Source organism: Oncorhynchus tshawytscha, linkage group LG11 (assembly GCF_018296145.1).
Source record: "Oncorhynchus tshawytscha isolate Ot180627B linkage group LG11, Otsh_v2.0, whole genome shotgun sequence".
NCBI classification, from domain to species: Eukaryota; Metazoa; Chordata; class Actinopteri; order Salmoniformes; family Salmonidae; genus Oncorhynchus; species Oncorhynchus tshawytscha.
In genome coordinates this window covers 43,941,665-43,965,131 of record NC_056439.1, presented here as the reverse complement: position 1 = coordinate 43,965,131, position 23,467 = coordinate 43,941,665, and the positions used below count along the sequence as shown (strand labels likewise).

Genomic DNA, 23,467 nt, shown 5'->3' with positions numbered 1-23,467 from the left:
ATCAATGGAAACAGGATGCACCTGAGCTCAATTTCGAGTCTCATAGCAAAGGGTCTGAATACTTATGTAAATAAGTTATGTTCATTATTTTTAATACATTTGCAAAAAAAAATCTAAAAACCTGTTTCGCTTTGTAATTTTAGGGTAGTGTGAGAAGATTGAAGAGGGGGGAGAAACTATTTAATCAATTTTAAAGTAAGGTTGTAAAGTAACAAAATGTGGAAAAAGTCAAGGGGTCTGAATACTTTCCGAAGGCACTGTACATAGACATGGAATCACTGGCCACTTTAATAAATGGAACACTAGTCACTTTAATAATGTTTACATAGTTTATACATATGAGATGAGTAAAGCAGTATTATATTGTACATTGCTCGTCTTAATATTTATATTTCTTAATTACATTCCTTTACTTTTAGATATGTGTATCGTTGTGAATTGTTAAATACTACTGCACTGCTGGAGCTAGGAACATAACCATTTTGCTACACCCACAATAACATCTGCTAAATGTGTATGTGACCAATAACATTTGATTTGTTGTGGGTTTATTTTCCTGTAATAATGAATAAAAAGTATCTAAAGTTATGACATTGTCAGCTATACTTGTCATTATTTGAACTGGCTAGCCAGTTAGCTGGCATCAACCCAAAACATTGCTTAGAAAGTTACTTTTAGTTGCCTGGCTTGCAAGGTTAACATTTACTAAATTCACTTTTAAATGGATGGGTTTATTTGTGTTAAAATAAAATATAAATATCCACTTAGAGGAAAAAATTGTAATCTGCTTTTAATAAAGTAGTACAAATTCATGTGAGTATGTTTGGGGAAAACATCCCCCCTCCAGTGGAGCAAAAAAGGGTTATAGATCAAAACCTCATCATGGCGAGAATATTCAGTGAGATGTGCAATGTCATTTGGTTCCATATATTTTATTTATTTAAAATAAGATACCTACACTTTAGCTTTTAGGAGTCAATTACTCAAATTTGTAAATACAATGCACTTTGCCCCATAGAAGGGAGTTTTGCCCCGACAGTAGGGCAAAACACACCCTTTCTATTTCATTAATTAATTCTGCCCACCTATTTCTCTTAAAAATCTGTTTGCCTAAGGATAGCCATTACACACACCATACCAAACGTTGCTTATTTCTGTCAGTAAATAGACCAGGGATCTCCATCCCTGTTCCTGGAGAGCAACCCTCCTGGATGTTTTCGCTCCAAACCCAGTCGTAACTAACCTATTTCAATTTATCATCCAGCTAATTATTAGAATCGGGTGCGCTAGATTAAGGTTGGAGCGAAAACCTACAGGACGTTCGTCTCCAGGAACAGGATTGGAGAGCGCTGAAAGACATTTTCCCCAAGTTACCTTACTGTATGGTATTTGGAGCACCGACAAAGTGTGATCTCGGCCGACAATAGAATGAAAGTTGTCGCGGTGACATCATGAACAAACGTTACCGACATGTCACTAGACCAACTGTAATTTGTTTTAGCCTATGCAAAGCAAAATACAAATGAATGCATATTGTATCACTATTTCGACTAATAGTTGCTGTAGCTAGCGATCTCTCACTGTTAGCTAACTGTGTTCGCTCCATCACAACATATAGCTAGCCCCCCTTCCAGCTAGCCACGAGCTAACAAGTGCAGCATACTAGTTAGCTAAATGGTTTGCAAGATATCTAAAAAGTGAGGGACTTACAACAATGTATCTCTCAAATGTTACGTCTGTGTTCTTGATGTGGCTCAACGAAAACGGGTTCAATTTCCCGCATACAGAATATCCTTGAGACAATATCCGAGCTTTTTCTCTTGGTACTCCGTCCAGCATTTAAACACAGCAGCAGGCAGCCTCCCCAAAGCGGAGCAGACTTCAGTCCAGACCAGCTGGGAGGCAGAGATGACGTCACGGGGAACGAACTTTCCAAGTGCAGGTGCAGCCATGTACAGTAACAACCATCGTCATTCTGCTCATCATACCTGTAGCATTAAAAAGGTATAAGTTATATTAGTTGTAACATGACTTGATAGTATTTGAATACGAATGCAGATGGATGATTATCTATATTGAAGGATATTTATTTACACTCGATAACAATAAAAGTAATGCATATCATTGGTTAATGTTTATATAGGAATGCTTTTAAATGATTTTATGCTTCCCCTTTTCACCAGATGAGGATGGAACTAAAGCACTGAGGGCAGATGAGACTGCAGCAAATTGGCATACAACATCAATGGTTACACACCTTTATTGAACCATGCGAACTTCAGACCCATAAATATTTGAGGCTAGTCATTTAAAACTTTATGAAGACATCCTATCCCCCATTGAAAGTCAACACTGGGTTTGTAAATCTAATTTGGACATCTGATACCCATTGTATCACATTTCCCATAGGTAGAACGCGTGTAAACATGACATGCAACATTTACATGTTTACTTTCTTTGCTCATGCTATAGTCCTGTCCTCAGTGTCCAGTTCACACATAAAAGACAACTACACATCTAATACAGCACAATGCTGGCCAAACAGTTGTTTAGGCCTATATTTTCTGCAAGTCGCATTTTCTGGGTAATTGACCACAAGGGTAAACCATTGGAGGAATGAACCTCTGTCCAATTGATTGAGGTCAGTGAGAACATCTTATTGACAACGACCCAAGGAAGAGTGGCCTTAACTCCTTACTTCATTTGCACACAAATCTTCTGTTGTATTATTGACTGTACGTTTGTTTATCCCATGTGTAATTCTGTGTTGTTGTCGCACTGCTTTGCTTTATCTTGGCCAGGTCACAGTTGTAAATGAGAACTTGTTCTCAACTGGCCTACCTGGTTAAATAAAGGTGAAATAAAAGGTCAAAATGAGGCTGAGAATAGAAGGAAAAGGAAGCATCGTCTTTCAGGGAGGGACTGTGACATAACTGGAGAGCTGAGCTGTTACATAGAGGCTGTGCCAGAGGAACAATTTAATCACATTAATAGAGCAGTACATCTGAGGCTGAGCTCCCATTGGCTGGTTGAGCCCACAGACTGTCATGCAAGCAAGGCTAGCCTGGGGAATCCCCCAGCCAGAGATGGGCGTGACCAAGGGACTAGACAGAGCACATGATGAAACTGCAGTTAAATTAATATCCCTCCTAAATTGGTTTGAACTCAGTGTACCAAAAGTCGTTTTTGCATAGGAAATGGGTTGCCCATCTGCTTCATAAAAGGACCACTAAACAAAACTTGGTCCTTAAACATTCACTTTAATAATGCTCACTGATCTTTAAGTGTTTTTAGGACACTTCATCTAAAGTTAACATTCATTATTAATTCACTCCAGATGCTAGGCTTCTTGCTCAACAGATTGGCAATCCAACAAAGTGTCCCTCACAAATAATTCAAGTGCTAGAAGAATTAAAGCTAAAAGGTTCCCTCTGAAGAGACGTTCGAAAAGGTACAAAACATGTTATAATTCAGACTAAAAAAAAAACTCAAAAACTCAAAAAACTGAAATCCAGTGAGACACAGGAACTAAAGGTGCTACAGTGCCTTCAGTAAGTATTCACACCCCTTGACATTTTCCACATTTTGTGTTACAGATGGAATAAAAAATTGATAACATGTTGATTTTGTATCACTGATTTACACCCCATAATGTCAGTGGAATGTTCACAAATTAATAAAAAAGGAAAATCTGAAATGTCTTGAGTCAGTAAGTATTCAACCCCTTTGTTATGGCAAGCATAAAAAGGTTCAGGAGTAAAAATGTGCTTAACAAGTCAGATAAGTTGCATGGACTCACTCTGTGTGCAATAGTGTTTAACATGATTTTTTTAAATGACTAACTCATCTCTGTACCCTACATATAAAAGTATCTGTAAGATCCCTCAGTCAAGCAGTGAATTTCAAGCACAGACTCAACAATGAAGACCAGGGAGGTTTTCCAATGACTTGCAAAGAAGGGCACATATTGGCAGGTGGGTTTAAATTATTATTTATTTTTTTAAATAAAAAAGCAGATATTGAATATCCCTTTGAGAATGGTGTATCAATACACCCAGTCACTACAAAGATACAAGTGTCCTTCCTAACTCAGTTGATGGAGAGGAAGGCAACCAACCACTCAGGGATTTTAGAGAGGCTGGACTGAGGGCATGTAGGCCTGTTGTAAGACCCAGATGCAGACAGTGTCGAAGTAACAAAACTGTATTACTAGAACAGGGGCAGGCAAAACAACAGGTCAAGGGCAGGCAGAAGTCAGTAATCCAGATTAGAGTCCAAAAGGTACAGAACGGCAGGCAGTCTGAGGGCAGGCAGAGGTCAAAACAGGAACTAGAAACAGACAAGCGCAAAGGGAAAACCGTTGGTATGCTTGACGATCAAAACGAACTGACAACAGACAGAGAACAAAGGTGTAAATACACAGGGGATAAATGCGGGGAGATGGGAGACAGGCACAAAGACAGGTGAACAGATCACACACACACAACTAGGCAGGATATATGCTTTGATTGAAACAAAATACAAAAAAGGCTAATAGTTTGTTAACACCATCTACTCTACTTCGCTCACGAAACAGTAATTCAAGATGATCGAAATGCATAGGCTATTCCCACTCAAATGCATAGGCTTTTCCCAATCAAATGCTATCTATGGATTTCAAATGACTGGGCAGGGGCACAGCCATTGGTGGACCTGGGAAGGCATAGGCACACCTACATCAAAACAATAAACATTATGTCAAGGATAGGATTTTCTCTACAGTAGGCTTTTTCTGAAATGGCAGTGAAGTAGCAATTAACCTGCATTTTCTAGGAGATATTTTTTTGCCCTTGGGCTATTCCTCCATTTGAAGATGTATTATAGGAATGTGTGCTACATTACAGATTTGAGATTGACAAGTGTTTGAAACCGATAATTATGTTTTAAATAAGGGAATATTTCATCATTGGGGATTATTCTGAGAAAGTACAGCAGAGGCAAATCCATGTTGGAAGATTCTGCTTTGGACAACCACTCCTGGAGAGAGTACCTGGCTAACCAAGAAGTACTCACCGCTGTCGATGACACCACTCCCCCCCACAAAAAAAAAAAACATATTGACATGAGATTGTTAACGAGAAAGCAAGAAACACATACCATGGCATCTTGTCATCAGACTCAATATGCAGGGAATTGGCATTTCCTATTGTCAACGGTCTATTTGCACAAAGTCGTGTCAGTCAGCACTACAGACAGAAACTGTTGGACATTAAAACATATCTTAAATTGAGGATATCCAAATCCATTACAGCCACCACACTATGTACTTTCACACACAAACAATAACCAATACATTTTTTTATTGGATTAACAAACAATGCAAACATTTAGTTAAGACTAAGACAAATGTGGATAGCCAGTTTGCTCGCTATCTTGACTTGGGTTGCGTTACGTACACAGATATTATTGCTGGATGACGTATCTTTGACTGTTCTTTCATTCATCTAGCAAATACTAGCCTTTTTTCATCCCAGAACATATCTGCAATGCTGAATATGACCGAAATGATTCGCACGAACACCTGTGACCACCTGTCCGTGGGTAGAGAGTCCGTTTAAGAACCAATAAAATGGCCGCTAACGACCAACTCCGCTCATCAGGAGCACCGGGCCATGTAAAATGAACTCAAATCTAGTCACGTTCAACGTTGATTCTATGCTTCAGAAGCCGCGTTTTGAAATGAAGACATTATTTTCTAGTGGACAAATTCATATTGGTCGCTCCCTGTTTGTTCCGTTTGCTCTGCTTGCTTCCGTTTGGTTCCAAGAGTAAACGGTAAACAATTTCCGTTGCAAAACGTTTTGCTACAGACCAAACATTTTGCAACGGAATCGTACTTTTTTTCTTCTTTTTTTTAATTACAACAAATCAATACATAAAGCACATGAGGGAACACAAGCATACATAGATTACAAACAACGGACAATCGCGCTAGGGGGTACAATATCACATTACAATTACACAAGGACCTTAAGGGACATGCATATACTTACAATTCTAACAGCTTTTTTGTTAGTAGAGCATTTAACCGTCTTAAAATACAGTTCAATTTCTTTTTGTAGGGTACGAAAATGTGGTTTTCTGTTTGTAAATTTACATTTGTGTATATGAAATTTGGCCAAAAGAATAATGAAATTAATTACATTAAAATGATTCTGCTTATTTCTATTGTATGTAAAGAATCCAAACAGTACATCTCTCCACAATAGTGTAAAATCTTCATAAATGTGTTCAATTATAAACCTACTGATGTCTTGCCACAGTTTTCTTACATGCATACAATGCCAAAAAAGATGCACAACTGTTTCTGGGTGGTCATTACAAAAGGAGCAATTGGAGTTGATGTTTTCCTTAAACTTCTTCATATAGTGGTTGGCAGGATAATATTTATGAATAATTTTAAAGGAAACTTCCTTAATTTTGTTAACAAGTAGGTATGTGTGTGGCAACATCCAAACTTTTTCCAACAGATATTATCAATAAATCCATTCCAATAAGGCATGACATAAGGTATAGATACAACATCCTGCTGAAACAAGGATCGTATCGCTCTGTTGTTGAATGGACCAAAAGAGAAACAAATCTTTCCTACTGATGAGTCAACAGGGTCAATAGAAGGTAGGCTCTGAGGGTCAGGTCTTGACATGTTCCTGAATAACATAGCAACACCTGAGGGAATGGCATCTAAAACAATTGCAAAATCTTTAGGTGTTACAGGGACCTTGTAAAGTGATAAGAATTTTTTATAACTGAGTAAAAGACCCTCTGCATTTACCAGTTGGCTCACCAATAGGATATTATTTCTGAACCAATATTCTAAAAACAGAGAGGTATTTTTATACAATATATCCCGATTATTCCATTTTTAATATCTGTGTGGAGAAAATTTGTGTTTATAAATTAAGGACCATGACAAGAAAACCTGCCGATGAAAAGCAGAAAGTTTCACTGGAATTTTGTCAATATTATAATTGCAAAACAACATGAAGTTAAGGCCACCAAAAGTAGAGAAGACATGATGAGGAATAAAATTCCAGATAGAAGTGAGTCTTCTTAGGAATTGTTTTATCCAATTGATCTTGAAAGTATTATTTAAAGTAGTAAAATCCAGAAAATTCAGTCCACCATTCTCATAAGTGTTCATTACAACAGTTTTCCTAATGTAATGGGTAAGGTTTCTCCAAAGAAAGTTGAAAAGCATCTGGTCTATCTCCTTGCTTATTTTACGGTCAAGATATAAAGATAGAGCACCATATGTTAGTCTAGAGATACCTTCAGCCTTGGTTATTAGGACTCTACCTTTTAAAGATAAGTCCCTCTGTAGCCATTGATTTAGTTTCTTCTGGGTTTTTTTAATAAGAGGGTTAAAATTTAGTAAGCCTCTAGACTTCTGATCCTTTGTAATGGTTATGCCTAAATATGTAAGTTCTTCTTTTACTGGAATACCATAATATGATGGTGTCACACAATCTTTGACAGCCACGAGTTCACATTTCTTAATGTTAAGATATAGACCAGACGCTTTGGAAAAGGATTGTATCACATTGATCGATATGGGAATTTGGTTAGCGTCTTTCAGAAAAAGTGTAGTATCGTCAGCCAGCTGGCTTATAATAATTTCTTTACCAGCTATGGAAATACCTTGTACAGGACTATTATTTAAAGAATTTGCAAGAAGTTGGGTGATTAATAAAAACAGGTACGGAGAGATAGGACAACCTTGCCTAATTCCTCTCTTTAACTCAAATCTAGGTGAGGTGCCATCTTTCAATTTGATAGAGCTGTTATCATTTGCATAGAGAGTCTTAATAGCCTTACAGAAAAAATCCCCAAAGCCAAGTCTCTCAAGGGAGTGGAAGAGAAACTGATGCTCTACTGTGTCAAATGCTTTATAAAAATCTAAAAATAATATGAAGCTATCCTCAGTTATTATGTCTGAGTAGTCAGGTACGTCTAATAGTAGTCTGACATTGTTAGAAATATGTCTGTTCCTCATGAAGCCAGACTGTGTTTCATCAATGATTGCATCCAGGACTTCTTTAATTCTTTTTGCAAGTAGTGAGGCTAATATCTTATAGTCATTATTAAGAAGACAAATTGGACACCAGTTATCGATGAGCAGCACTTCTTTTTTAGGCTTAGGTATCAGTGTTATTAACCCCTGACTCATTGTAGGAGGGAGAACATTGTTTTTAATACTCTCTAAAAAGACTTCAAATAGGAAGGGAGCTACTTGTTCAGAAAATAATTTGTAAAATTCTGATGTAATTCCATCAACACCTGGTGATTTATTGTTCTTTGGATGTTGATCACTGTTTAGATTCTATATCACTGATAGAGTGAACATTATTCAGTGAGTCAAAAAACAAATCTGTGGATTCCTGATAGCTCTACGTACTATACAGTTTTCTGTAAAAATTGCTGCAGTATTTAGCGATTAATTTTTGGTCATCTGTAATAACACCATCAATGTTTAACTTATGGATAGTGTTATTTTTAGAGTGAAATTTCTCAAGTCTAAAGAAATAGGATGAATTCTGTTCTCCCTCCTCAATCCATTTTTTCCTAGATCTAATAAAGGCTCCTTCTGCTTTTAATTTATATATATTATCCAGTTTATTTTGTAACTCAATTAGTTCCATCTTCTCCTCCCCCAAGAGGTCAGCTGGGGACCTCTGAGAAAGAGAAGTTATCTTAATGATCACCTTTTCCTCCTCAGCTCTTCTGGTCTTAGCAAGATTACTACCATATTTTCTAAGATATTTGGACACCTCAAATTTAAAGAGCTCCCAGTTCTTGCAATAAGATTTTTCTTCACAAGCCTTTTCCCAAAAGTGTGAGAGCAGATCTTTAACCTCAAATGTAACTATATCATTATTTAATAATGAGCTATTTAGCTTCCAGTAGGATGCTCTACCAAGGTTCGTATCAGGGGTAAATATTTTGATATCAATGTAAATAGCCTTATGGTCTGTGAGGGGAGTAGTACAAATATTTGTAGTAACACACTCACTATCAGTACATTTGGATATAAGCCAAAAATCTATTCTGGATTGTCTGGAGCCTGTTTTGTTACTCCAAGTGAATGATCTTTCGGCCGGAAACCTCGCTCTCCATATATCAGTAAGATCAAACTTTTCCATAAAAAGTATTAAACCCAAATTCTGATTGGTTGGCCTACCTGGGGGCCATCTATCAGTTGAATTATCTATTGTAATGTTAAAGTCCCCTCCTATCAATAATAACGAATTGGGAAATTTAGATAACCAATGAAGTATATGTTTCTCTATAGATTCAAGCAACGCATCATTCTCATGTTTGGTGTTGTACCCGTAGAAGTTTACAGTAATGAGTGTAATGTCATTGTAACTGATCACAAGACAAATAAAGTGACCAAAGGGGTCACTTTCCGAGTGTAGAATATTACCACCAAAGGTATTTTTCATTGTAGTGACACCAGCGGAGCGTTCAGATCCATCGGAAAGCCAAATATCGTTGCCCCACTGTGACCTCCAGAAGTTGGCATCAGCAGAAATTGAGTGAGACTCTTGAAAAAAGCAAAAATCTGTTCGAAATTGTTTAGCAAATAAAAATAAGGCCTTGCGCTTCACACTGTTTCATAACCCCCTAGCATTAAGAGATAATATAGACAAAGACAAAACAACAAAGATTATATAAAAGTATAAACTGTAGTAGGATGAGTCAAAGACGTAGGAGCAGTGAACGTAAACGATAAGGAACCGAGATCTGCACCATTTAAGTCAATTTAAAGTGAAAATAGCTTATTCCATAACCTTTGAAATTCAACTCAACTGGAAATTATGTTCAAGACCAAACCAAGGGTTCTTGTAGTAAGAGAGACTGAAAACCCTCTTTAGTGTAATCAGGAACTATTCTGAGAAATAAAACAACAAATAATAATTTAAATAAAAGGGTACCTACTATATTAAGTACATATGAAAACTGATCATAAAATAATTGAATAACAAAATGTTTTACATATAAACGTTCCTAAGACCTTTTTTGGAAATAAGTATTAATAAGTAAATAGAACAATAACCGTGTAAAGTCAGAGCAGACCTGTATGCCATTTAAAACAGCATCTTAGTTACTGTATTCATAAAACATAAATTCAGCTTTCAATCTTCTTCGTAAGTTTGTAAACAAAATAGGACTTCTGGTCATACAAGAACAAACTAATGAATTGAAATACCTGAGTATTCCTGTAAAATAGTCACCTGATGCTTGTTAGGTAAACCACATAAGGAAAATGAGAATACCATGGCTTGAAACCATCAACCTTGTTCCTTCTGGTGAGATTTTAGGGAGGAATATGGATTTCTGAACCGTTGATGAAACCTCGTCCTCCTACGAAGTAAGCAGCCTTCCCCTCACTTCGTGCTATCTTGATCGTTGGCCACAACTTGTTCCTTCTTTCTATGTCTTCCGGGCTGAGATGCTCGGCGAAACGCATACCATGGCTCTGAAGGAAGGCGTTCTTCCTAGCAGCTTTCCAGACAGCATCCCTGTAGAATCTGGTAGTGAATAGGATGATGATACCCCTGGGTCTTGAATCGCTTTGCTGTTGCTTCTTGCCGAGGCGATGTACAACGTCGATGGTATCACCAACTTTGTTCTTCTCTGCAGGCAAAACTTCTTGGCAGATACGGATAGCCTCTCCTCGCACATCTTCCTTCTCCACCTCTGGCAAGCCGTAGAGTCTCAGGTTCCATTTTCTTGTGTATTGTTCCAGATCATTGAGACGTCTATGGTAGACATTGTTATTCTTTTCCACCCTTTCCACATTTTTTTCAACTTTTGCCACTCTCGTTTTCACATCATTAATTTCACCACATGCAAACTCCAGTCTTTTTCAAGCCTTCGATAACCATGGTGTTCGCGCCTACCATTTTCTCAATGGCGTCACACCTGGAGTTGATGAGTAAGGAGAGGGTAGCCACGATGTCAGAGTTCATGTTGGGTTTTTTGGAGGGTGGAGGTTTGCACGGAGTAACCGGTAAAGAGGGGAATTCGTCATCTTCAGCATTCGAAAGCATGATATTATCCATAGGCCAAGTGTAGTTATGGCAGTTGTCTAAAAGCACGTTTCTCTCTTGTTGATTAGCAATAGAACGGCTAACTTTTTCCTTTCTTTTTTTGTCACGACTTTGCATGGACATGCTGAAATAAATGATCCAATTATCATTCCAGTCACAGGAAAGGTCTTATATCTTGAACAAATAAAGATAATAATGACTAAACTTTTTTTAATTTAAATTTTTCACAATCTTTCTGAAGTTTGGTACGGAGCTCGGTTAAAAAGCGTCTGTTCAAGCAGTCATCTTGGCACCGTCGCCCCCAACGGAATCGTACTAATGAATACACCCCAGATGTGGATGATGTCAGTGACCCCCACACTTTCCCATCCAATTATCTCTGAGACCCCGGCTGCCCCTGGCTTTATCTGTGAAACTGTTTATGGAAGGCCTTTCACACACACATTCTATGGTCCTGAGGAGTTAAAATGAAATCCTTTGAAAAGACCACCAGTGTGCAAGCCTCTTAAAACTCACGAGGACTATTTGGGAAAATCTTCAAACTGAAGCTACTTGCTGCTTTGGAATCTGGAAAACAACACAAAAGGTAGGTTAAATGTAGAATTATTGATGTGACTCCAGACCCACATGATTTGCTGTGTATGCCATGACAAAGCAAGCTTGGTAAAAAAAAAACAATTTGTGGGGTGGGGGGAATGTTGTTTGTATGTATGCGATCTGTCACAACACTTTCTTGTTTCATCTGGAATGTCCCAAGGCACTGTAAGGGAATTTCAGCCTGGGAAGAACATTTGATCATAGGTCAGGAAAAGTTGTCAATCACATTGTTTTGTACTGAGTGATGTGATAGTTGATTTGAGGTCTAAAAACAGTTGTTGTGATGTACTGTATGAAAGCAAACGATCAAATAGGCCTGAAGAATCATTGCTCATATCTGCAATAATTGTACTACGGTGCCAACCATGACATTGTATTTTCTCAATTGTCTGCCAATCAGTCTTACCTCGGCTCTCCTGGTGTCTCTTTGTGTGTGTGTTTGCCAGTCAGTGAATATCTAATTAAATGTCTTTCAGTCGATCAACTCGTCCATGTTGCAGGATGAGAGCAGAGGAGCTGATGCCTTGTGTTCTTATCACTCTGCTGGGGCTGACCCTGATGGAGTCAACTCATGGACAGCACATGTCAGATGAACCCTGCTCCGTCCAGATCCTCGTCCCAGGACTCAAAGGCATATACACTGAGTGTACAAAACATTAAGAACACCTTCCTTATATTGAGTTGCACCCCTCTTTTGCCCTCAGAACAGCCTCAATTCGTTGGGCATGGACTCTACATGGCGTCAAGCGTTTCACAGGAATGCTGACCCATGTTGACTTCGATGCTTTCCACAGTTGTTTCAACTTGACTGAAAGTTTTTGGTTGGTGGACCATTCTTGATACACCCAGGAGATTGTTAGGTGTGAAAACCCCAGCAGCATTGCAGTTCTTGACACACTCAAACCAGTGCTCCTGTCACCTACTACCATACCCCATTCAAAGGCACTTAATAAAAAATGTGGTCTTGCCCATTCACCCTCTGAATGGCACACATGCACAATACATATCTTAATTGTCTCAACGCTTAAAAATCCTTCTTTAACCTGTCTCCTCTCCTTCATCTACACTGTTTGGAGTGGATTTAACAGGTGACATCAATAAGGGATCCAGTTTCTAATGTTTTGTAGACACAGTAGAGCCCCACAGTAGAGGTGTCATAATACCCATAAAACCTAGAGGTCAAACAGGGAAATGGTTCCAATTGTTTTTCCAACGTTACATTTCCCCATACAGTGTAGTTTTTTTTAGTTTTTAGAAAAGCTTAAAATAAGGGCTGTGTTTTGTGTAGGCTTACCCCGGTGTGATGTTTTGATATCCGTGTAAATCTCTCTCAAACAAGGTGAGTTATCAATATATTTGGCTCTATTTACACTGATTCAAAAATACTTTTTAGCATCAAAGTATACATCAAAACTACAAATCCCTGCACATCATCTCTAGCTGACACCTTTACTAACAGGTATTGTATCAATTTCAAACTTGCACAAGATAGTTCACAGAATTGTCCATTTATAGAAATGTAGCCAATTTATTAATTACTACGTTTAGCTAACATTAGATAGTCAATCCAGAGATTCTTACCTTTGCCTCGATTCAACATGGCATTTGTAGTTCTTTATGATAGCCACATTAGCAGCTAATTAGCATTTCATTTTTGGGGTGTAAGTATAGGAGAATATATTGATAAGTCACCTTGTCCTAGAGAGATTTACACGGTTATCAAAACATCACACCAGGGTAAGCATGCACGAAACACAGCCCTAATTTAAATGTTTCTTAAATCCCCTGTGGGAAAAATGAATGGTGGAAAAACGATAGGAACCATTTCCCTGTTTGACCGCTTGGTTTTATGGGTATTAGGACTCAGACTGTGGTACTCTATACACTTATTCCAGAGTTGTGAGGTTGTTGATTCATGAATCTTTTTTTAATCTGTGAAGCTTTCTCTCCATTTGACAGGAGAGCCAGGAGAAAAGGGAGAGAAAGGGGCACCTGGGAGACCAGGAAGATTGGGTCCACTAGGGGAGATGGGTAAGCATCCATCATTGAAAATAGAAACAAATACAATGTGCAGTATTCTCTGTACAGGTGCTATGCTTCATCCCTCACAATATCACAAAATGTTGATGACTCATCTATGGAGGCTTGGGAAACTTGAGAAATATATTGATTTTAAATGTATGAGTGGTCATTTTTTCAGTTTCAGAGAATGCTGAGGGCAGTTTGAGAATTTGGTTGATCTTGTATTTGTAATGTATTTTACAAGAGACGAAACCATACAGATTTAGTTCAGAATGGTTTAAAATAATCCCATTTCCCTTAAGAACATGATTCTAGAGTTTATTTAATTGGACAGTTATTGTCTATAAACTAGGGTAAAGATCACAGTATGCACTGACAAGAATTTATCCTACAGGATGTTGTGATCTGATTACTTCGCTGCTTGGCAGTCCAGAGCAACAAAATGTTTACTTTAGGTCAGAGGTTGTGTGAGAAATGTTACCCAGAATCCCCTGAATCACTGACAGGTGCTGACTGCAGCTGTTGATGATGAATGATGCGGCTGACATCGAAGACAGATTAAATTCTCACATGGAGGCTTTGTTATTTAGCCCAATTATTCATTTGATTCTGAAATCAGTCACAAAAACCTAGTTACAGTAACACATGTTTCCCTGCAGGACATACTGGAGTTAAAGGACATAAGGGTATTATAGGACGTTATGGGAAAATGGGCCCCTGTGGAATCAAAGGTAGGAATAAAAAAACAGAAGAACATGCATTTACAACAGTGTTTTGGGATGCATTACCATATTTCCCATGTACTTTGACAATGTTTCCACACTCAGGTTTAAAAGGAGATATGGGGGATCCTGGGCCAATGGGCCTGAGTGGTGATCCAGGTACAACATGTATTTGTTTGGGGAAACATTACAGGTCTAGTTAACAATAAGTCCACCAAGAGTATGGAAAATATGCATTCCTTTTGTCTCATCAGGTGTTCCATGTGAATGCACACCCCTGAGGAAGATGATTGGTGAGATGGACATCCTAGTGGCCCAGTTATCCAATGAGATGAAGTTCATCAAAACTGGTACGCTTTTAGGATGTCTGGTTTATAGTAAAATATGAATGTTGAATTAGGAATTTCCAAAGAGTAACGCAGAGGTAAAGACATCAGTTTCCTTTCAGTATCACTCTCATCTATGACCATTTGTCTTTGTTTGCTTCCATTCCACAATGTGAATGCTGGGTATATATGTCAGTGTGATTATAGAAATACAAGTGCTCATTTTTCAGCACTGCCCTCCCCTGCAGCTGTCGCCGGCATCAAAGAGACCGACAGTAAGGTCTATCTACTGGTCAAGGAGGAGAAATGCTACACCGATGCAGAGGTCTATTGTCAGGGAAGGGGTGGACACTTGGCCATGCCCAAGGACGAGGGGGCCAACGCAGCCATCGCTGGGTACATCACTGAGGCGGGCCTGAGCCGGGTGTACATTGGCATCAATGACATAGACCGTGAGGGCCATTTCACCTACGTGGATCGCTCCCCCATGAGCACCTTCAGCAAGTGGAGGGAAGGAGAACCCAACAATGCCTACAGGGACGAGGACTGTGCTGAGATGATGGCGGCGGGGGACTGGACAGATGTGGCCTGCCATCCCACCATGTACTTTGTGTGTGAGTTTGACAAGGACATTGTCTGAGGGGAATTTTGAGAGTGGTAGTGAGTTGGAAGGGCAAAGGCCTCATTGGAGCTGCATGACAGAGAGAGGCTATAATTATAGAGAAGCCTTTTATAGTTATACAGATGATGTTCAGTAAGAAACATTATTTTGACACAGCTGCATTTGTTTAATCACCCACCAGTGCTAAATATCATTGTACAGTTTAGAATATTGTGTATAGAATACTGTGTATATAGTTGTGTAAAAACAAGGTTTCTTCTCAGTTTTTCCAGAATTCTGCTTTTTTGACTTGAAAGTTTGAATTGAATGGATGCAGTTTTTATAAACCTTTGCATTGAATGGCTACAGCAACATTTAATATGGACCATGCAAACTCAACAAAGTAGTGAGTAACTGTAGATGCAAAATGTATTTACTATTACCCAATACATGTTGGAAAATACACAAACATGTCTTGTAGTATGTTCATATTGTTGGTCTGTTATCTTTTTATAAAAGTAATTTCTTGGAAAGTGCACTTACAGGAACAATAGACAAGCTAGCTATGTAGGTTGGCATAGAGTAGTTGGGGATGGGCTTGAAAGTGTTTGTGAGGTCTGTCAGATGTCTTGACTTCAATGATGGTGCAGAGTTCATGTAGCTGACATTATCCAGATATTTAATGGTTTCTGGTATGTTATGGGATATTCATCAGCAAAAAACAGAAAGAAATAAGATTTTGGGACATATCATAATGTCTGTTTCACCAATACTGCATTCAGTTGTTGAAAGCCTATCTATTGTAAAATATGGACATGTATGTCCTTTTAACAGAACAGTGTCCTCAGGGATGCAGATGGTGAAATATGTGATTTGGTATTGCTCATTTGCCTGTAATGTACAACATAAACACTGATACTAATAGTAGTTCATTTATTTTTCTATTTACAAGTAAACGCTATGTAACTGTCCTACTGGTGTATTTTGTAGGTTACCTCCACCTAGTGGCTAATAGTGAAACACTCCTACCACTGTTCACTGTTGATCTCCTCACATAGAGCTATCGGGAATGTTACCAAATTAAAATGGAAAGATAAAGACACAAACCAGATGTGGCTATTTCTAGGAAAACATAATATACTGACACCACATTCAATTTCAACCGGCATACCTTGCATGTGAACCTATTAACTTATATAGACTAACAGGTTTATGATGCTTGCAGATCATCTACAATTTAATTTTAAAAATCCAGTCCTTATAATGACCTTTTCCTCTCATACCAATGTTAAAATATGTAACATGTTACTCTATAGGCATACCTCTTATTTTATTTAACTAGGCAGGTCAGTTCAGAACAAATTCGTATTTACAATTACGGCCAAACCCTAACCCGGATGACGCTCGGCCAATTGTGTGCTGCCCTATGGGTCTCCCAATCATGGCTGGCTGTGATACAGCCTGGAATTAAACCAGGGTCTGTAGTGAAGCCTCTAGCACAGTGCCTTAGACCGCTGCACCACTCGTGAGCCCCAAATTCGACCAGATACAGAAGCAAAAGGTCTGTCTGCACATGATGTAATCTGGTGAAAACATTTGAAAAGATGCCATGACCTTAAGGAGCAATTGAAAGGTAAGAAACAAAAATGACATGTGATCAGAAAATTGTAACAGTAATCGTTTGCAATGAGGACCAGATTCAAATTCTATTATACTGTAGTTCCATCTAACAACAGATCACCTTATTGTGATAGATTATGAGTGAGCAGCATTGGTAATCTCCTTCTGTCAGGAGCTGACAGTCTTAATAGGGGAATATTCATGTTGGAATGGTGCCCCTGACTGGAACTCCATATATTGGCATAGCTGTCTCATCTAAAAATGTATGTCGAATTGTGTCTTTGCAAGAACTCCATGTATGGGCCTGACAGGAACTCATTTTGTGGGCGTAGTAAATTGTTTGCTAAATGATTACATCTGAGTTCTATATGAATCAAGAGTTTTTAGGCTAGCACAGTTTGGTTTTCATCAGGTCGTCAATTGATTATGGATGCTTTGATTGCTGATTGCTTTTAAGACTGTGCCTGTTGATACTTTACAAGTGTAACTGTCTCAGAGGGTTTTGGGCTGGGGAATTGGAAACAAGGTAGCAGAGTAGGATCTCGGGGATCTAATAACCAAGCCATATGTGGCACTGGGGAATGTTCCTCCATGGTTCTTTCCAAGGCCTTATGAGAATTTGATTGTGGAATAGGAGTGGTGTGATGTTGGTAATGTAAGTACACAAGTAGATCAGTTTGTTGGTAATAATTTGTATTCCTTTTTGACAGTAACAGGTTTAGTAGTTCTGCCAATCCAGCAGCTGTTAATTGTTGAGTTCTAGCCTGAGAAAAATAAAGGTGTGGTCATACCTGTGGTCTCGTGTCTCTGTGGTGGTACACTGGGGGAGGTGTTGCCAGAAGATTCTGACCCTACTCTTACGCTTGTTTACACTGAGCTGCACTGAGGTCTGAACACAATGATGGTTACATTAAGGCACTGTGGAACTGGTGCTAGATATGGGTTGGAAAATGCCACTGTACTCAATGTTACCTTTATCCACACTGAAACATTGATTGAAATACAGCAAATGTTTTGGAAAACTGCCCTTTTCGCTCTCCAGCAAGCTAGTCACCACAGCCATTTTGGAATGGCAGTATCAGCTTCTTAGTAGTTCAATGCGACATGTCATTCCATAATGGCTACTGCTAGCTAGGATAAGGATGAAAAGGGCAGTTTTCTGAAAAAAATTAGCAGTATTTCAACTTTGTCAGTTTAGCAGACACTTATCCAAATGTGTCACATGTGCTGAATACAACAGCTGTAGACCTTACCGTGAGTTACTTACAAGCCCTTAACCAACAAAATGCAGTTAAACAAAATAAACTAATGTTTAAATTAATAAAACAGAATGAGGCTATATACCGGGGGTACCGGTACAGAGTCAATGAGCGGCTGTACAGGTTAGTCAAGGTAATTTTTACATGTAGGTAGGGGTAAAGTGACTGCATAGATAAACCAGCGAGTTGCAGCAGTGTAAAAACAAAGGTGGGGAGGAGGGGGTATTAATACAAATATTCATTGGTGTAAAGAACTTAAGTTCTACTTAAGTAGTTTTTTGGGGAATCTGTACTTAATTTGACTTATACTTTTGCAACACTTCATTCCTACAGAAACTAATGTGCTTTTTACTCCATACATCCATACACAAAAGTACTTGTTACATTTTTAATGCTTAGCAAGACAACATGCCTGGTCATCCCTATTGCCTCTGATTTGGCGGACTCACTAAACACAAATGCTTAATTTTTAAATGATCTTTGAGTGTTGGAGCATGCCTCTGGCTAACTAAAAAATTAAATTAAATTAAAATTAAAAATAAATTAAATAGTGCCATCTGGTTTGCTTAATATAAGGAATTTGAAATTAGTTATACTTTAACATTTGATACTTAAGTATATTTCCAACAAAATACTTAGACTTTTACTCTAGTGTTTTACTGGGTGACTTTTACTTTTCTGTTAAGGTATCTTTACTTTTACTCAAGTATGACAATTGGATACTTTCTCCACCACCGAAAATAGTCCAGGTGCCCATTTGATTAATTGTTCAGCAGTCTTATGGCTACGGGGTAGAGCCTTTTGGAGCTAGACTTGACGCTCGGGAACTGCTTGCTGTGCAGAAGCAGTCTATGACTTGGGTGACTGGAGTCTTTGATCATTTTTTTGGGCCTTCCTCAGATACCGCCTAGTACATAAGTCCTAAATGGCAGGAAACTTGGCCCCAGTGATGTACTGGGCTTTACGCACTACCCTCTGTAGCGCTTTACGGTCGGATGCCGAGTAGTTGCCATGCAACCGGTCAGGATTCTCTCAATGGTGCAGCTGTGGAACTTTTTGAGGATCTGGGGACCCATGACAAATCTTTTCAGTCTCCTGAGGGGGAAAAGGCATTGTGCCCTCTTCACCACTTTCTTGGTGTGTTTGGAGCGTGATCGTTTGTTGGTGATGTGGATACGAAGGAACTTAATTCTTGACCCTCTCCACTTCAGCTCCGTTGATGGGGGCGTGCTCGGCCCTGCTTTTCCTGTAGTCCACAATAATCTCCTTTGACTTGATCATGTTGAGGGAGAGGTTGTTCTCCTGGCACCACACTGCCAGGTCTCTGACCTCCCTATAGGCTGTCTCATCATTGTTGGTGATCAGGCGTTTCACCGTAGTGTCGTCAGCAAACTTAATGACGTTGTTGGAGTCATACTTGGCCACTCAGTCGTGGGTGAACAGGGAGTAAATCAAATCAAATCAAATGTATTTATATAGCCCTTCGTACATCAGCTGATATCTCAAAGTGCTGTACAGAAACCCAGCCTAAAACCCCAAACAGCAAGCAATGCAGGTGTAGAAGCACGGTGGCTAGGAAAAACTCCCTAGAAAGGCCACAACCTAGGAAGAAACCTAGAGAGGAACCAGGCTATGTGGGGTGGTCAGTCCTCTTCTGGCTGTGCCGGGTGGAGATTATAACAGAACATGGCCAAGATGTTCAAATGTTCATAAATGACCAGCATGGTCCAATAATAATAAGGCAGAACAGTTGAAACTGGAGCAGCAGCACAGTCAGGTGGAAGTTGAAACTGGAGCAGCAGCATGGCCAGGTGGACTGGGGACAGCAAGGAGTCATCATGTCAGGTAGTCCTGGGGCATGGTCCTAGGGCTCAGGTCAGTTGAAACTGGAACAGCAGCATGGCCAGGTGGACTGGGGACAGCAAGGAGTCATCATGTCAGGTAGTCCTGGGGCATGGTCCTAGGGCTCAGGTCCTCCGAGAGAGAGAAAGAAAGAGAGAAGGAGAGAATTAGAGAACGCACACTTAGATTCACACAGGACACCGAATAGGACAGGAGAAGTACTCCAGATATAACAAACTGACCCCAGCCCCCCGACACATAAACTACTGCAGCATAAATACTGGAGGCTGAGACAGGAGGGGTCAGGAGACACTGTGGCCCCATCCTCGGATGGGGCCACAGTGTACAGGAGTACAGGAGGGGACTAAGCACACACCCTTAAGGGGCCCCCGTGTTGAGGATCAGTGTGGCAGATGTGTTGTTGCCTACGCTTACCACCTGGCGGTGGCCCGTCAGGAAGTCCAGGATCCAGTTGCAGAAAGAGTTGTTTAGTCCCAGGGACCTTAGCTTAGTGATGAGCTTTGTGGGCACTATGGTGTTGAATGCTGAGCTGTAGTCAGGGATCAGCATTATCACATAGGTGTTCCTTTTGTCCAGGTGGGAAAGAGCAATGTGGAGTGCGATTGAGATTGCATCATCTGTGGATCTGTTGGGGCAGTATGTAAATTGGAGTTGGTCTAGGGTTTCCAGGATGATGGTGTTGATGTGAACCATGACCAGCCTTTCAAAGCACTTCATGGCTACTGATGTGAGTGCTACAGATTACCTTCACTTTCTTGGGCACAGGGACTATGGAGGTCTGCTTGAAATGTGGGTATTACAAACTTGGTCAGGGAGAAGTTGAAAATGTCAGTGAAGACACTAGCCATTTGGTCGGCGCATGCTCTGAGTACACGTCCTGGTAATCCATCTGGCACCGCGGCCTAGTGAATGTTGACCTGTTTAAAGGTCTTGTTCACATTGGCTATGGAGAGCGTGATCACACAGTCATCCGGATCAGCTGGTGCTCTCATGCATGCTTCAGTGTTACTTGCCTTGAAGCGAGCATAAAAGGCATTTAGCCCTTCTAGTAGGCTTTCCCTTTGTAGTCCGTAATAGTTTGCAAGCCCTGCCACATCTGACAAGCATCAGAGCCATTGTAGTAAGTCAGTCTTAGTCCTTTATTGATTATTTGCCTGTTTGATGGTTCGTCTGAGGGCATAGTGGGGTTTCTTATAAGGGTCCAGATTAGTGTCCCACTCCTTGAAAGCAGCATCTCTAGCTTTTAGCTCAGTGCTGATATTACCTGTAATCCATGGCTTTTGGTTGGGATATGTACGTACGGTCACTTTCGGGATGACGTCGTTGATGCACTTATTGATGAAGCCGGTGACTGAGGTGATATACTCCTCAATGCCATTGGAGGAATCCCGGAACATATTCCAGTCTGTGCTAGCAAAACAGTCCTGTAGCATAGCATCCGCGTCATCTGACCACTTCCATAATGAGCGAGTCACTGGTACTTTCTGCTTTAGTTTTTGCTTGTATGCAGGAATCAGGAGGATAGAATGATGGTCAGATTTTCCAAATGGAAGGCGAGGAAGAGCTTTATACGCAGCTCTGTGTGTGGAGTAAAGGTGCTATAGAGTTTTTTTCCCTTCTGGTTGCATATGACATCCTGGCAGAAATGAGGTAAAACGTTTGCCTGCATTAAAGTCCACGGCCACTAGGAGTGCCGCTCCTTGATGAGCATTTTCTCGTTTGCTTATGGCCTTATACAGCTCGTTAAGTGCGGTCTTAGTGGCAGCGTCAGTTTGTGCTGGTAATTAGACAGCTATGGAAAATAAAGAAACTCTCTTGGTACATAGTGTGGTCTACAGCTTATCATGAGGTACTCCACCTCAGACGAGCAATACCTCGAGACTACCGTAATATTAGACATTGCGCACCAGCTGTTATTGACAAGTAGACACACATACCAATCCCTCATCTTACCGGACTTAGCTGTTCTGTCCTGCCGATGCACGGAAAACCCAGCCAACTGTATATTTTCTGTGTCGTCGTTCAGCCACGACTCGGTGAAACTAAAGATATTACAGTTTTTAATGTCCCGTTGGTAGGATAGTCTCGAATGGAGGTCATCCAGTTTATTTTCCAGTGATTGCACGTTGTCCAATAGAACGGATGGTAGAGGCGGGTTACCCACTCACCGACAAATTCTCACAAGGCACCCTGATCTCCGCCCCCTGTATTTCCTTTTTTTCTTTGTGTGAATGACAGGGATTTGGGCCTTGTCTGGGAGCAACATTATATCCTTCGCATCGGACTCGTTGAGGTGAGTAATTGGTTGGTTAGGAGCCCGTAAAATTGCAGCCATCCCGCCGGGCGCCATTCTTACATCCAGAGCGATTTACAGTAATGAGTGCATACATTTACGTACTGGTCCCCCACTGTAATCAGTCCCACAAACCTGCCGTTGCCAGCGCCATGCTCTACCATCCGAGCCACACAGGACAACAGTGCGGATGTACAGTGCAGATGTACATTGCTCTGGAGCAGGTTTTTATCAAGGTTCTCTCTGTACTTTGCTCCGTTCATCTTTGCCTCGATCCTGACTAGTCTCCCAGTCCCTGCCGCTGAAAAACAACATGATGCTGCCACCACCATGCTTCACTGTATGGATGGTGCCAGGTTTCCTCAAGACGTCACGCTTGGCACTCAGGTCAAAGATTTCAATCTTGGTTTTATCAGAAAATAGAATTCTGTTTCTCATGGTCTGAGAGTCTTTATGTGCCTTTGGGCAAACTCCAAGCGGGCTGTCACGTGCCTTTTTCTGAGGAGTGGATTCTGTATGGCTATTCTACCATGAAGGTCTGATCGGTGGAGTGCTGCAGAGATGGTTGTCCTTTTGGAAGGTTTTCCCATCTCCACAGAGGAACTCTATAGCTCTACCAGAGTGACCATCGAGTTCTTGGTCACCTCCCTGACCAAGGCCCTTCTCCTCTCCCCCGATTGCTCAGTTTGGCCGGGTGGAAGGCTCTAGGAAGAGTCTTGGTGGTTCCAAACTTCTTCCATTTAAGAATGATGGAGGCCACTGTGTTCTTGGGGACCTTCAATGCTGCATACATTTTTTGGCACCCTTCCCCAGATCTGTGCCTCAACACAATACTGTCTTGGACCTCTATGGACAATTCTTTCGACCTCATGTCAAGGTTTTTGCTCTGACATGCACTGTCAACTGTGGGACCTTATATAGACAGGTGTGTGCCTTTCGAAATCATGTCCAATCAATTGAATTTACCACAGGTGGACTCCAATCAAGTTGTAGAAACATCTCAAGGATGATCAATGGAAACAGGATGCACTTGAGCTCAATTTCGAGTCTCAAAGCAAAAGGTCTGAA

General features: G+C 40.2%; 2 protein-coding genes across 6 annotated transcripts in view; one reads left to right on the top strand and one right to left on the bottom strand.

The window, feature by feature from the left end:
* Positions 1-1,909, bottom strand: part of LOC112262033 (unconventional myosin-VI) — a 101,561-nt gene extending 99,652 nt beyond the window's left edge. For 2 of the 3 annotated variants that reach the window (XM_042330152.1, XM_042330155.1), the window contains exon 1: positions 1,711-1,908. The gene's annotated coding sequence lies outside the window, so the exon portion shown is untranslated. Of the gene's footprint in view, positions 1-1,710 lie in introns of all 3 variants that reach the window. The other variant, XM_042330154.1, reaches the window with a different exon arrangement.
* Positions 1,910-10,169: 8,260 nt separating this feature from the next.
* On the top strand, positions 10,170-17,776 carry LOC112262335 (collectin-11). Of its 3 annotated transcripts, none has more exons than XM_024438006.2 (7): positions 10,170-11,682; positions 12,194-12,324; positions 13,653-13,724; positions 14,375-14,446; positions 14,543-14,596; positions 14,692-14,787; positions 14,994-17,776. In XM_024438006.2, the coding sequence occupies exons 2-7, from the start codon at positions 12,195-12,197 to the stop codon at positions 15,401-15,403; spliced, it is 834 nt and encodes a 277-aa protein (XP_024293774.1). In that variant the 5' UTR covers positions 10,170-11,682; position 12,194; the 3' UTR covers positions 15,404-17,776. The 3 variants fall into 3 exon arrangements, with proteins under 3 accessions (XP_024293774.1, XP_024293775.1, XP_024293776.1); XM_024438007.2 differs by having other exon boundaries at positions 12,170-12,324; positions 15,012-17,776; XM_024438008.2 differs by having other exon boundaries at positions 12,170-12,324.
* The last annotated feature ends 5,691 nt before the right edge of the window (positions 17,777-23,467 follow it).

Coding starts and splice junctions, on each gene's coding strand:
- LOC112262335 (XM_024438006.2), top strand. CDS start 12,195: ATGAGAGCAGAGGAGCTGATGCCTTGTGTTCTTATCACTCTGCTGGGG. Junction 12,325..13,652: donor CCTCGTCCCAGGACTCAAAG/GCATATACACTG, acceptor TCCATTTGACAG/GAGAGCCAGGAGAAAAGGGA. Junction 14,447..14,542: donor GGGCCCCTGTGGAATCAAAG/GTAGGAATAAAA, acceptor TTCCACACTCAG/GTTTAAAAGGAGATATGGGG.